Below are 14,925 nucleotides of genomic sequence, written 5' to 3' on the forward strand. Positions count from 1 at the left end.
TTAGAACGCATATTAAACGGTACAGGCAATATCAGCTGGAAATGTTCCGCTATGCACTGCTGTACCCTGTACCGCGCGCCTAACAGTCGGTCTAGGTTCAAGAATACAGACTTGGTAGTCTTTGTAGTGAATACAAGATGTGCCACTGGCTCTGTTACTGGTTTACGCTGCATCTTGGTCCCCACTACTCGATTGACAGCCGTCGAACCAGCTGCTCGCTGCCTATTGTGTCAATCTGGCTCTCCTGTAACCTCGCGCAGTAGATGTTGTATCAGGTACCTATATCAATGTTCCTCAGACGCATTCTAGATCATCATCCTTGAGCGCCAGAAACGATTCATTTACTCAGGTCGTTTTAAGTCGAGGCCAGTCAGTCCTCGAGCTTATTTGTTGAGCTCGAGATTCGGAAGTTAGAGATTGATAACATAATCTACTACGACATGGCATATCGTACAGGAACTGCATGCAGCCTTGAAGGAACGAGATCACACAGGGCGTCTGGTCCGGGTTTGACCCTTTCCGTACGAAGAGCACATCTAAGGGCCCTTTGGCATAAAAGTAATAACGGTATTCGCAAATTTATGACCTCGGTTCGAATCCGGGAGGGCACAGTAGACACAGCCATGTGATATGTTTTGTTTAGCACTTCTGTGGTAAGAGTCTCTATAAAAGGATCTTATCCAGTAGTCTGTCCATACTGTGATGGCCTTTGGCATACATGTAATCTTGAATTCAAGATCTCGGTTCGAATCCGACAGGGCGCGATATCCTGGTTAGTACTGCAGCATTTGATAACCATTTTTTTTTCAAGTCCAGCAGTACGTGCACGAAGAAACAATTCGATAGATGGATGCATGAATCTGCAATGTCACTGCTAGCAGTAGGAGGCACTCCTCCAAATTATTCGTTGTAGTAGATACCAAAGCATAGGATCCTGGATCCCCATGTGGCGGAAGAACTTTGTCCGAATCTATGCTGGACTTCGGATATCAGAGGAACTTACCCAAGGGGTCGGTTAATCGAGAATGGCACCCTAAAAAAGCCTGCGAATCGGTCGAAAGTCGGTATTTTAGTAGTTATCCGGCTGACCACAGCCACTGATCGGTGGCGCACCTGCTTTTTTTACATCCACTACCACCACCACCGCCATCACGCCACGGTAAATCCTACTTAACGTAGCGCATCTTGGAAGCTTTTTACTTGTTGTGATTCATCGAGTGGTTAATGGTACGTGATTTCCTACTTTGCCTGGTTTACTTCCGCGTTCTCAAACTCTTAAGGTTGCTGTGAAATACGCATACAGCTAGCTCTTTCCATCGTGGAGCGTCAGAAAGCGATGGATTGGATCGCCATTACTCGCATCCATTGTCCTGGATTCCTTCCCGAAGTCATACTGCAACATTTTAACACCAGCGAGTCAAGGACACTGCCAAGGTGAAAGCTTCGAACAATGAGCTTCATTGTTCATTGAAACGCCGACTCGGACAGGACGCTGTATCCAATTGCTTGCTGTTGAAGCTACGGTTCGTTATCTCCAAATAAGTACGCCTATTGTCTACTTTACCGGATCGGTGAGCGGGGTTTAATATTATTTCCCTTGACGTTTCCTCATCTGACATCTGAAGTCTCGCTACAGCACTAAACGCAGCACCAAAAAATCAGATTCTTGCTCGTTGTTATCGACAGGCGTATACATCCGTGGGATTTGAAAGTACACACATTCTGATGAAATTAATCATTTAGCGCCTAAAGCTACACCCACAACCTCAGCGTCTAAGGTCTGTTATTTGACTTTACCACGCTGGGGCTAATGACTGACCAGTCCAGAGTGTATGGTTTATCGCCTGCGAAATTGTATACTTAGGCAGAGACAGATGATTACCGCTAATCGCTATCGACAATTCCTGGGTGGACCTTGAACAGCTATCATCGCAGATCCACCAGTGGTGAATATTGAACCTGATATTACTCATTTCGAGTCAATGTCCCTCAGTGAGCGGTATTTTATATCATTTCCCTTGACTCTTCCTCATCTGAATTCTCGCTACAAGCACTAGACACAGCGTCCCCCCATATGAAAAAAATTTCTAGTGCGCGCATACATCCGATGAAATTAATCATTTAGCGGCTACACCGAGAGTGACGCGTTGATGGCCAACCAGTCCAGGGTGTATGATGTCCTCGGTGTTGACAGTAAAGTGTGTACTTATTCTGCAACAGGTGACCACCGCTAATCGCTATCGATGATCTCTAGGAGGGCTTTTGAACAGCTCAGTGTCATCGCAGATCCCACTAGTGGTGGATAATGACCCTTAAATCACTCATTTTGAGTCAGTTCCTCAGCAGAAACGGTGTGTTTTATTTATTCTCCGACACCTCATATGACTTATCGGCACAGCGCACCAAGAAACAGCAATATCTCCCATAAAGTCAAACAATAGACTCTACACGCGTTGTTATCAGCGGGCGCCTACTACATCACACGCACAGACACTGGACGATCTTCTTATCACATTAATCGGTGGGTTCTCGAAGCTGCGTCTACCGCCTGAGGTTAATTCCAAAGGTCTGTAAATCGTGGAATTAATGATATATGTTTTACCTAAATTCTGCCATCGATAGGTTCAATCTCTTGGGGCGATATTTGACTTTTACCGCGGTAAGGAGTCCCGGGTGCATGATGTACCTTATTGGCAGCGAAATCTTATACCTATGCACCAACAGGTGGCTACTTCTGATTCTTATCGACGACTATTGGCTAGACAAGCTCCAAAAGCTGTCGTGACAGATGCTCCTAGTGGCGACTAATGATCGGGTAGAGCAATCCTTATCCATTCCGAGTCACAGATGTTACAGTGGCGGGAGTTACGTGTATCCAGAGAAGGGTTTCTCCCATACTTTCCCTTCTCGAATGCTGCAAAAATGCTGATTGTGATGTTCTAGGAATTCTTCCACGCCAGTGTGGGTGGCTGTGTCAACTGTTGGTGGTAAAAAAAAAAAACTGTGCGTTTTTCCCTGGATACATGTATCTCAAGCTGAACGTTTTTACAGCACTGTTATAATGATATATATCTGAAAGCATAACAAGGCGGGAATCATCTGCTGCTAGTACCATCCCCTATTTGGCTATTTGATACACGCTGTCGGCATTCTCCGATATAACGGTCTTGGCTCCTTTTCCTTTCACCACCATATAGGCGATGGTGCAAGCGTCTGATTCCCTTCCTCGATGTCTCTCGAACAACAACCCAAGTCCCTTCGTCGACGGAGCCTCAACATTCTTCTCCAAGTTCCCATTCTCTCCCGTTCCCATGCACCATCAACGATATCAGCACCTCAAGTCATTGGCACGCTCCCTGCCGACATCATCCTCGAGATTGCAAACCTGTTATGGAGAGACGATCTGCTCAATCTGAGCTTGACTGTACGTAGGCTTCGTTTCCAACGTTCGTCCATGCCACTGACTTGACGACGACGCCGCAGTCGTCTTATCTGCGCGCTTTCTCATGCCGGCGCTGTATGATACCGTCGTTCTCACCTCCAGCAGGACGTGTCGCAAGACACTCAAGATGCTACAACAGCGTCCTGAGATCTGTCGGTATATCCACAAGCTCGCGGTACGGCCGAATTACTACCTTGCGTGGCCAAAGGCAGATGAAAGGATGGATGAAGATTGGGTTGCGAGCACGGTGGAGAGTATTGCGCAGTCGCTCACGACGATGCACACGTTTGACTGGGACGGGCTGGAGATGCCGAAGGATTCCCTCTGGCAGACGTTGCGGCTTTCGTGAGTCCAAGTGACGTTTTCCGTGACGTTTCCTTATGTTTTCTCGGATATAGGTGTCCACAGTTACGGACAGTATACAGCAACGTCGGACATCTACCCTTGGACCCGGAAAGCGAGCTCTTCTCATTCAGGAATCTAAAGAGCTTTTCTTTGACTGTTCGACACGGTTTAGGCGGATCGGAGCTGTTCCCTTCGATGGAAGCGCTTCCTGAGAGAATGTGGGACATGCTGTTGAACCATACCCCGGATCTCGAAGAGCTCTCGCTCTGTAGCTTTTCGACCTCCGCGCGCCTATTTGATCTCACTCCCGTAACGACGGGTAACTGGCCCAAGCTCGCAACCCTTACACTCGGTTCGTTTGGGTACCAAGATGACTTTACCCTCAGCCCACCAAACGACATTGCGTTTGGGAATTTCCTTTCCAACCACTCCACGTTGAACTACATCCGTTTTGCGTGGAACTTCAAACAGTGGCTCTCCCCGGATAGCGTACCGACGTTCCTTGGGTCCGATGCCCTGCCAAAGCTGGCGACGTACATCGGGATCTACCAACAGCTAGCAGAACTCCCTCATCCTGAGAGCATCACATCCCTCGATCTCACCTGCGAGCCGCTCTATGACTCGCGGATGGGCCTGATCTGCCCGATCCTACGAACGCTCACCTCTCTGACCTCCCTCGACATATGGATGCACATCCCCGACGACGCGCCTTCCTCCGATTGCGAATTTGTGCGGCCCATCCTGCTCTCGTGCCCCAAGCTAACGGAGTTTCATTTCATGTGCACTACGGCATTCCGGGTGAGGCATCTCTCCGCGATACTGGGCTTGCTTCCCGCGTTAAAGACATTCTCGGTGACAAAGGGACACCGGTATGGGGAGAGGGAGAAGATGAGAGATACGGCTGTTGGTGTGGTGAGGCATAATCCTGGGTTGAGTCAGGTTAATGTGAGGTGGGCGAGGGAGAGGTGTAGGAATCATTTGAAGCAGGAGGGGACTTATGATGTTATTAAAGGGACGGAGGGGGGACAGGTGGAGCGGTTGGGGGTGTATGAGCGGGGTGTTACGGCTTGGGGGGCGATTTTCAAGAGGAGGTATGTGTATGAGGTGAAGGAGCCGAGGAATGTGGGGATTGGGTCTATAGTGCAGGCGGTGAATCGGAAGTGAAAGGATTTTTTGGTATGTGTTATCTAAATAATGTACTTGCTGTCGAATTTACGTTTTGGTCTGGGGATACATGTCACTACTCTTGTTGTATAGGTACTATGGCAATCAATGAATAGACATTTACGATCGTGCTTCATTACAAACTATAGTCAATAATTGATTTTTTTCAACTGAGTAAATAAATTGTTTCTGGTGCTCAAGTATAATGATCTTGATTGCGCCTGAGGAGCATTGACATATCGTTTGACTGACCGGGTAATGGAGACTGACTTGCCTTTACCGCAAGGACAGACGCAGTTGCAGAACGAGACACGCATCTTGTATCCCTGTCCAAACTATCGAGTACTAGTAGGATCTGTCACGACAGCGTTTGGAGCTTGTCTGGCCAATGAGAATCAGCACCTAGTAGGTATCAAATTTCACGGCCAATAAGGGACATTACGCAACCCGACAAATATCGCCCTCAAGAGCTTGGAACTATTTCAGGAAAACATCCACGATTAACCTTTGGAATGAACCCTAGGCTGTAGACGGAGCTTCGAGAACCCGTCGATTGATGTGATAAGAAGATCGTCCTTGATGTAGTAGGCGCCCACTGATAAGAACGCGTGCAAAGTCTATTGTTCGACTTTATGGGAGATAGTGCTGTTTCTTAGTGGGCCGTGCCGACAGGCCAGATGAGACCTCGAGCGAACAAATATGGTTCACCGTTTCTGCTGTAGACATTAAACGAGTAATCTGAGGGTCATTATCCACCACTGGTGGGATCTGCGACCACAGGTGTTCATAAGTCCGTCCAGAAATCGTCCATAGCGATTAGCGATGGACACCCGTCTCTGCATAAGTATATGATTTCGCAGGTAATACATCATACACACTGGACGGGTCGGCCAGGCATATTACCCTCAGCGTGGCAAAAGTCAAATAACAGACCTTAGACGCCGAGGTTGTGGATGCATCTCGCCGCTAAATAATTAATTTCATCAGATGTATGCCCTTTCAAATCTCACGGATGCGCGCACCTGCAGTTTGACGTACAGGACAGTGCTGTAGCGAGACTTCAGATGAGGAAACGTCTAGGGAAATAACATAAAACCCCGCTCACCGATCCGGTAAAGTAGATAATAGGCGTATACTCGACACAGCAAGATTTGGAAATAATGAATCGTAGCTTCAACAGCAAGCAGTTGGATACGGTATTCTATCCAAGTCGGCGTTTCAATGAACAGTGAAGCTCATTGTTCGAAGCTTTGATATTGGCAGTGTCATTGACTTGCTGGTGTTAAACTGTTGTAGCACGAGTCCAGGACAATGGATGCGAGCAATGGCGATCTAATCTATCGTTTTCTGGTGCGCCACGACGGAAAAGGTGAGCTGTATGCATACTTCACAGCAGCCTAAGAGCTTAGAAACCAGGAAATCGCGTACCTTTAACCGCTCGATGGCGCACAAGTAAAAAGGTTCCCATATGCGAATATTTCCTCCTAAGACGCGCTACGTTAAGTGGGATTTACCGTGGCGGGATGATGATGGTGGTGGATGTAAAAAAAAAAGCAAGTGCGTCAACCGATCAGTGGCTGTGGTAGGTGCCGGATAACTACTGAAATACCGATTTTCAACCGAGCTTCACAGGCTTTGGAACTCTAAACAAATGGTGATACCATTCTCCATTCACCTGCAAAGTTCTTCCATCATATTCTCGCGAACAATTTGGAGGAGAGCCCCAGTGACATTGCGGATCCACTAAAAATTATGCTTATCAAAGCTGCACTAGCCAAGATATCGCGCCCTGTCGGATTCGAACCGGGAGCCTGAATTCACGATTACATCTATACCGGAGTTATAGCACTAACCAGGACAGTAAGCACAGATTCGCCAAGCGCTTAGCACGGTTATTTAGAGGGACCTTGACATTATGATTAGGAGAAAACACTTTTTAGAATAGTATACTTACCACGGAAGTAACAAAACATTGCGCTGATATGTATATGGCGTTCCCTCCCAGATTCGAACCGAAATCATAAAGTGATTACATTTATGCCGAAGTGCCCTTGGATGTGCTCTTCGTACGGAAAGGATCAACCTGGACCAGACGCCGTTCCTCCAGGGCTGCATGCAGTTCCTGTACGATATGTCACGTCGCCAGACTCGGTAGTAGATTGTGTTATCAATCACCAACTTCCGAATCTTGAGCTCAACAAATAAGCCCCAGGGTTCCTGAAGCTTTTTCCTTTGCATTCAGCCCCCCAGCCTGATTCGATTACAGCAAGTAAATTCTTCGCAATCTTACAACCTCTCATCATGATGACATGATCAAACCACAAGCCATGCATCTAAAATAAACCGAAAAAAAGTACAAGAACTGTTTTGTTCAATCGTAATCGTACCTTCTCGGACTCAAACCGAAGTCATAAGTAAACGCAGCCGATACGGCGATTACCACTGCACCAAAGGGACCATGATAATAGTGTAAAAGTATACATGTCAAGTATTACCAAGAGGATCTTTACGAGCACCTTTTTGAGTTTCAGATGGACGGCTGAACACGAAGAGTATCGGTTAGAGGGCATGAGAAAGGACAACGTGGAACAGGAGAAGGAAAATGGAATGATTGCGCGTCTTTATACGGGGGATGCAGTGACATGGGATCGGTGCCAGTCCGACGCATACATGATGCAATGATGAGAATGGCATCGCTTTGATGGACCAGAGACCATGGCAGAGGTGAGAGCGCATGATACAAGTTCGTAGATGAGTTACAATGCGACAGTGAAAGTAATCACGAGGCAGCGAACATAGAAAAGGGCAAGACCTCGTTTAGACGGGGAATAGAATCGCGTGAAGTGTAGCCAAGTCATCGCTCCTTGCTTGCGCTCTCTATTTTCTGGCGCTGTCATCAGACTGGAAGGGAAGGTAACGCGTCGTATGGTGTCTGAGGAGGCGACGTGACGAAAGTTAGGTCGACAACGAACATGCCTTCAGCCCCAAACAAGGGCTGAGATTCTGTAGTGTATGCTCGCTGCATTGGAGCCGTGTCTGGGACTTGGTCGTTCGCCTCGAGCTTTTTCATAGACAAAAAACCGTGGCGCAAATACCAGAGAACCGTGCTCTCGCCCGCTCTGCGATGAATTCAAGTGCCGTACTCAAAGCCATTCCTTGCTCGTGTGACCGTGGCATCCTGGAACTGCGAAAGGCCGTTCGCTCCTTGCTCGGGCAGCCATGGCATCCGTGGAATTCTGAGATTCTTTTGACCGCGTCTTGTGGCTGTCGGCGGACCCGAGATTGCCGAGGAAAAGGATACTGCGGAGAATAACGAGTACGTGGCGCCGTTGCGACTGTGCGGTGAAGCTATGAGAAGAAGAGGCCAAACATGGAATATAGGCGACGTACCTAGACAGCCGTTCCTTCACATTGGACCCACTGCTCTTGGTACCGCCTCAAATTTTCACTGATACTGTTTGACCCCTTGGGAGGCGGTATCCTGACTCCTACTCACTCATTCTTCTTGTATGCTACGTGAGACAGTTACTGTGGACGGTTTTTGGGAACATGGATGTAGACGAGGAAGGAGATCCACATGGGAACGATGCCGGGACCGGTCCGGGTTCAATCACTTCCTCTCTTTTGTAGCCTCTACAGGACGCTCATGGAGTCATAATCCGGCGTTTGTCTAGGTTCCAGAAAGTACTGATCGCAGGAAAACAAACGCGCGCGCAGTTTCGCTGTGAGAAAGGTCCGGTAGCTGGACACACAGCCGGTCCGTAGTTCAATTTTCAGCCCTCGTTCAAGCATTGGCTGGACAGGCCAAATTCGCATTTGAAGCTCCTTCAAGCTCGGAGGCGAAGCTAAAAAAGAGACCTGTTAATCAAAATCCGCAAACTAGGAATGCGGTGTTTGATGGAACAACCGTCGCGGGTGGACTTCGGGTTCAATGCTAGCGCTGAGCAGCGACGAGAATTTCTTGTCGTCAAGCGGTGACCCATGGATGTTTTCTACAACAAGTCGGAGTCGCTAGTTACTATCTGAGAAGACCGTCGCCGTGACTTCGATTTGGTATCTCACCTTCAAAATTTTGGAAGGCTTGGTAGGTTAAACCCGTCTCAGGAGTAACCAGGGAGTTACTCTGGTACCAGGTACATTGCTTGTTATGTTCGCGGTAATCACCGCGACATTGCCGCGAACCTTCAAACTACAAATTCATTTACAACAATGCTCCCGATGGAATGGCTGGGATGGAAACGACAGGTCCAGCTGATAGATCAATGATTTCTAGGCGATCGTTGTAGGGTTTCAGCGCGTGCTGAAGGCTCGAATTCAACGTCCAGACCTTCAGTGTTTGAAACCTATCCGGTTGCGGTTCCTCCGAGAGTGGCGTATCAGCCTCGCTAAAGAAGAGAAAGTGAAATCGGAAAGGCCTATTGGTGCTGGCTAGTTATGACATAGTTCATGGCAACCAGTGCGGAAATCTCAGTTTACATGTACTCACTGCAAACTCACTGTCAATTTAATATTGGCTTCGCAAGTCCGACGCTACGCACCTATTTTCCAGTAAATTAATGCCTAAAAATACACCAGGTATATAATTAGCAAACCGGCCTTTAATCGTCCTCACAATCGTTTGCACCCTTATTCCAGCCAGCCTTCACCAATTCCGCTTCCCACGGAGAACTGACTTCTCCGGGTGCTGGTGGAACAAATGACCCACAATGATCTAAAATAAATTCATAGAATAGTCGGTTAACACTGGAAAAAAATACTATCAGCCATCGCCCTGGTATCCCGAAACTTGAAATTTACTCACACCTCACCGTGCGTTACAACGCCAAAGTGCGGAGCATCTGGTATCGTGGCCAGGCTGACGGTGACTGCAGCGTCTTTCAGCTGCCGCATAAACTTTTCAGTGTATTCTTGAGGGTACGCGATATCCCCTAGGCAATGGACCAACTTGACAGGGACGCGTATCCGGGAAAGTTCTTCGGTGGTATACTCCCTTCGATTGTTCAGAAAATCAACCGTGGCTCTCTCTAGTTGATCAAAGTTCGCGGGAGCGACCTTTTTCAAGGCCAAAGGCATAGTGATAGCAGCGAGTCTATTGAAACAACAGTTAGTCACAATGGAGTAGAAAGCACCGTTGTACGCACGCTCTCGACAAACTATCGAGTTTATTACTAAAGCCCAATTGCAGAACACCGTAGGCCGCGTCAGACAGGACCTCCATGTCTGGCTCGCCAGTCTTGAATCCCTCCTTCCAATACTTGACTATTTCCCGCCGACCATCGGCTACATCTGCCGGCTACGTACAGTATTAGTCTCAGCCTGGGCCTAAACACGTCAAAACGCGCACTTCCTCCAACCCTAGCGGCGACACAAGGAAAAGCGATGCAACTTTGTCTGGGTAGTAGACAGCGAGACCCATCGCCACGATACTGCCCTTCGACAGGGCTACAACGTGGCAGGCGGGTAAATTGATCTCGTCCTGCATATCGCTATTCAGTTACGCGCTTCTCATTGAACAGATGAGTTAATCACCATGAACAATGCGAGGTCTTCAGCTGCCTCCTTGGCACCGTAGCCCCTGGGAAGCGCATCGCCTGTCGTCCGACCATGTATTCTGAGATCCAATGCGACGCAATTAAATTTTCTTATCTGCGGATCCTCGAATTGTCCTACAGCGAAGGTCAACTCAACCGCTAGATGTTACGAAGAGGCAATATGCTACTAACGTTGGAAGATTTGTGGTCCGTGGAAGACTGCATGTATAAACAGCAGTGTTGGTAGACTTCTGTCAATAGACTTGGCTGACGAAGACAAGGGTGTCGATATTGTGTAGTTAAAATTTGTCTTTCCCGTGCTCGATTTGATGGTGGCCGTGGGCATCGTGATGGATAGAAGCTGCAAGAGGGAAAGAGCAAAGGAAGAGAAAGATCCCCTAAATTAGGCTTCGGTCCGTCTCATCCGCATTACAAGAAACCGCACACATGGGTCAACGAAGAAAGAGTATTCCCAACACTTACAGTTACCGAGATCATCTCTGATCTCAAAGCGCGAGCGAGATTGACTTTTTTGGAGGGTCAACAGGAGTGGCTATAATCCCTCCGAGTAATGGGCGATTGAATCTACGCAGAAGGGATGGAGGCTTACAACGAGCTGCTGCAGCTTGCAACGAGGCAGCAGAGAAAACTGTGCGCTGACTCTTAGGAAGGGCCGATCAAAAGCCCTAGCCACTCAAGGCTGTGGAAGATTTCGAAGTCGTTAGGGCCTCAGCCAATGCAGACACCCACACCCTCGCGGTGTATTCGTAAATGTGATTTCGGCACCTTGGCAAACTGGGGTAAATTCGGTAATCATCATTTTATGCCATTAAATCAGTCAGAACCTAACCTGTCCAGGTCCTTGATCATCTAGGGAGAAGCCCGGGAGGGGCGACGTCACCTCGATTGTTTCAACATGCGGCGGCGCTATCTCTTCGTGAACTGAGAATATTTCTGTCGGCCTAAACGGACACGTATCCAGATTCCATAGAACGCTTCGAGCTGAAAAAGCGCAGTACGTCAATGGGATCTAGTAATGTCGGAATGTCGGGTAAACAACAAGCTTGGTGTATCCGTTACTCAGCGATTCGAACCGGAATTGACGTGAAGGGTAGGATTTCGTTGGCTGAGAAATGATAATCATCTGTAGTGCGTACGTGTGAATGAGTACGTGAGGTCACATTACGTGTACGAAACACTCTTACAAAGAGTGTCCGGCATTCTCCGTCCTCCGCGAACCACGAGAACGCGTAAATTATCGTGTTCTTGAAACCTCTCTCGCCTTCTCCGGCTCCAACTCAGCCTTACCAGCAAGCATATTCCTCATATACAGTGATCGCACTGAAGATTGGCAGAAAGGGTGGAAAACCCGAATATTGCATCCAAAAAAGGGGAAATACTGGGCCATCTTGGCGGTAAGCATAAGCACGCGCCTAGAGAACGGATTCGGTTTTAGTATGGCAGCAAAGCCAAAGATAATGACACGCTTGAATCATTTTGGACAACGAGGCTGTGTAGAATGGTGATAATCCAACGTGCTAAGGCCGGCGGAGGACGAGATGACAATCCAACGCAGTGTTCGGCCGAATGAATTCGAACTGGAGTTCAGCTGTAACATAGGGCCTTACGTCGTCTACAGTGGTAATGAGCCGCGCGGGGGATCGCTATCACGTCTCCTCCTGTCGCTCGGCAAGAGCTGGTTACCGTTGTATGAGAGGGGTTTTGTCGACAGAAAAGAGAGTTGGCTTGAACAAGACTGCTCCAGTATATCTGAAACGAGCCGAGAATTGAGAAGGGAGTGACCAGGGATCCTCATGTAACGACGTAACATCGATGATAAAGCGGCGTTCGATATCTCTTCTGAAGAACAGGTCTATTCCTTCAAACTTTCTCCTTCTGACTGCCAGATGCCGACAGAACGAGAAGGAGTTTGTGGTGCACCAGTTATTGCACTCGTATCAGGAATGGGACTCATTGCTTGTGATGATGACTTGGCGACGCCCACGTTCTCACTGGCCCAAGTTGGTATTGTCGGTGTAGCTTCTACGGTAGGATGATTTGCTTGTGTGAGCTATGCCAACGCCATATCTGTATTATCGATGAGATCCACTGTCCCTGCGGAGGAAGAGGTAACGCACCGAGTTAGCGCTAACGCACGCACCGATAGGGAAATCTACAGCCGTCAGCCCGTTTTCGAGAAAAGAGAAAGCACCGCGAACAACAGTTCGAGGTCTAAGGTAAGCACATCGTGTACTGGTCATAAGCGAAGATTTGAGTCTAGAAGAAAACGATGCAAAGGATGTATAGCTTACCAATTTCGGTTCATGCAATCACCGCCTACACTACTCCCGAAGTATAAAATGCGCAAATCACAGCGCAGGAACAATCCGGCTCTCTCCCCACAAAAGAGTCACCCTGGCTTGAATTACTTGTGCATTTCCTCAAAGGTCCTCTTGGAAAGGCGTAAAATGTTCAATTATTACGTCGGACAATGTGGGTTGGAAGGACATTGCCCCGGTGATGCGCAGAGAAGAGGTACGTGTTAGCGGGATAGATTGCCATGGCGGGCGCTAGAGTGATCCTGGATGTCGGGGATGAAGTGAAACAGCAATACGCCACAAGGTTTCCCTCGCTTCCTTCAAGCTACCCGTTCGTCTTCCCAAGACCCTCTTTCACCTTTGTCCGCAGCTTGTCGCTCTCAGGAGCCTCGATATCAGCCAGGTTCGCCTTCGCGTCCATCGTGCAGTCTTGAACACATGTGAGAAGAAAAGGAGAGATATATGAACGCCGATTATTACACTCAAGGAGAGCTATCGTTTCCGTGGGCATGAATGGGACCGAGTACGTTGTATAGATATAGACCAGGAGGCGACGGCACTGGTGAAGTGGTATTCCATGGATCCTCTGTCGTCTCCTCTATCATTTTTAGCGATGACAGTTTTCAATTAAGGAATTATCTGCAACGCTGGTTGATTAATGAGAGAAGAGCCTGTTAGTAAGTGTGGGCGCACCTTGTCCACCGTCCAGACATCGTTTCCAGGAAGCCAGCCACTTCGGATGGGTCATAGTGCAAAATTTGCCGCAAAGGGAGGCAGAATCCCATTCGGTCTGCACTGCACAGGATGGTATCGCGAAGCTTGTGTAATTTGTTCCTTGGGTCATGAGATAACAGCCTCGACGTGGATACGTGGCATTTTCTAGTGACTGGTGTGATATTGACGGCAATGTCGAATCGCATCGAGAAATAGAAAGGGGCGTGATATAAGGCAATGGAACAAGTCATGTAGTGAATTGTGGAAACGGCACGAAAGACTGGTCGCACTGGTCAGGCATATTATCCAGCTTCACTCTATATATCAGTTTCGACTGAGATTCGTCGTCTGCAGGGTGAAAACATAGTTACGCACCCATTCCTTATCCTTCCCTGCATCCAAGACCTGCATGTATGCGCTATATGAAGCACAAGATCCGTTCGCACTGGCATCTAGCGAAGCCCAATCGTGACAGCCGAGGATATCGTCAGTTCAGAGAGCAATGCTCCATGACCTGTATCATCCGTGTGATTCATCCTGCAGAGCGAAAGATAACGCACGGGCACCGACTTTGCCACACGTCTTCTAAGTGCCCGACTTTGCAGAGAATCCTACAAGTGCCAACCAACAAAGAGAAGGCGAGGTGAACACCGGGCGATTTGAAATCAGGAAAAGAGAAGAAAACGGTATATTGCAGTGATGGTGGTTCACGGTCAAGGAAATCATTTTTTGCACGTGCCTTGGGATCTCCCAAAGAACGATTTGTAGGCGTGCCAGTCTGAAGGCCTGAGCCGCCTGACTGTTTCCCCGGCCACAAAGGTGTTTAAAGTTCAATCTACATATGCAAAAATTATTACAAAAGCATAAAATAAAAAAGAATGCGTATTACATGGATCCTGTCGGAATCGAACCAAAGATCGATAAAAGTAAATGAGCAGCTTCAATGAAAGTGACAACGATACAATTACGCCAAACGTCTCCAAAATTAGGGTCTCTTACATACCCCTTCGCTTCATAATTGCTCGAACCACCATATTGAGGCTTTGAAGTGCTATCTTGATTTCATACTATACAATGCTTATCGGAAATTATGCATATCTACTACATGGGCAGAAATTTGAGTCCCCATAGGCCGTTCTCTGTCTTACTATGAAATCCAGGCAGTACCCTGGCACTAACGTTGTCGACAAAAACGGAATACGCCTTGATGAAGTCCAGGCATCTGGTAGAGTAGAAATGCACACCTCGATGAGAGATACGCCACTCCAAGAACTGAGGAATCAGTTTGCCCGACCATCTGTCGGAGCTTGTAGGGAAGTGGGCCATATATCGATCCGGAGAAAGATGGGGGGTGAAGGCAGTTCTGTTCAAGTGAAAGGCTGTGACTAGGAGCTATAGGGACCAGGAGCAA

At 48.0% G+C, this 14,925-nt stretch overlaps 2 protein-coding genes across 2 annotated transcripts; one reads left to right on the plus strand and one right to left on the minus strand.

The window, feature by feature from the left end:
* Nucleotides 1-3,229: 3,229 nt before the first annotated feature.
* On the plus strand, nt 3,230-4,951 carry EV420DRAFT_1650024 (uncharacterized protein; the record flags this gene model as incomplete). Its single annotated transcript, XM_060478394.1, has 3 exons — nt 3,230-3,428; nt 3,484-3,787; nt 3,841-4,951. 3 exons carry the CDS (start codon nt 3,230-3,232, stop codon nt 4,949-4,951), a joined length of 1,614 nt encoding a protein of 537 aa, XP_060324037.1.
* Nucleotides 4,952-9,549: 4,598 nt separating this feature from the next.
* On the minus strand, nt 9,550-10,828 carry EV420DRAFT_1278631 (alpha/beta-hydrolase; the record flags this gene model as incomplete). Its single annotated transcript, XM_060468097.1, has 6 exons — nt 9,550-9,694; nt 9,753-10,040; nt 10,093-10,244; nt 10,296-10,427; nt 10,481-10,617; nt 10,675-10,828. 6 exons carry the CDS (start codon nt 10,826-10,828, stop codon nt 9,550-9,552), a joined length of 1,008 nt encoding a protein of 335 aa, XP_060324038.1.
* Nucleotides 10,829-14,925: the final 4,097 nt, after the last annotated feature.

The sequence above is a fragment of the Desarmillaria tabescens genome, assembly GCF_030435595.1.
Source record: "Desarmillaria tabescens strain CCBAS 213 chromosome Unknown EV420scaffold_69, whole genome shotgun sequence".
NCBI classification, from domain to species: Eukaryota; Fungi; Basidiomycota; class Agaricomycetes; order Agaricales; family Physalacriaceae; genus Desarmillaria; species Desarmillaria tabescens.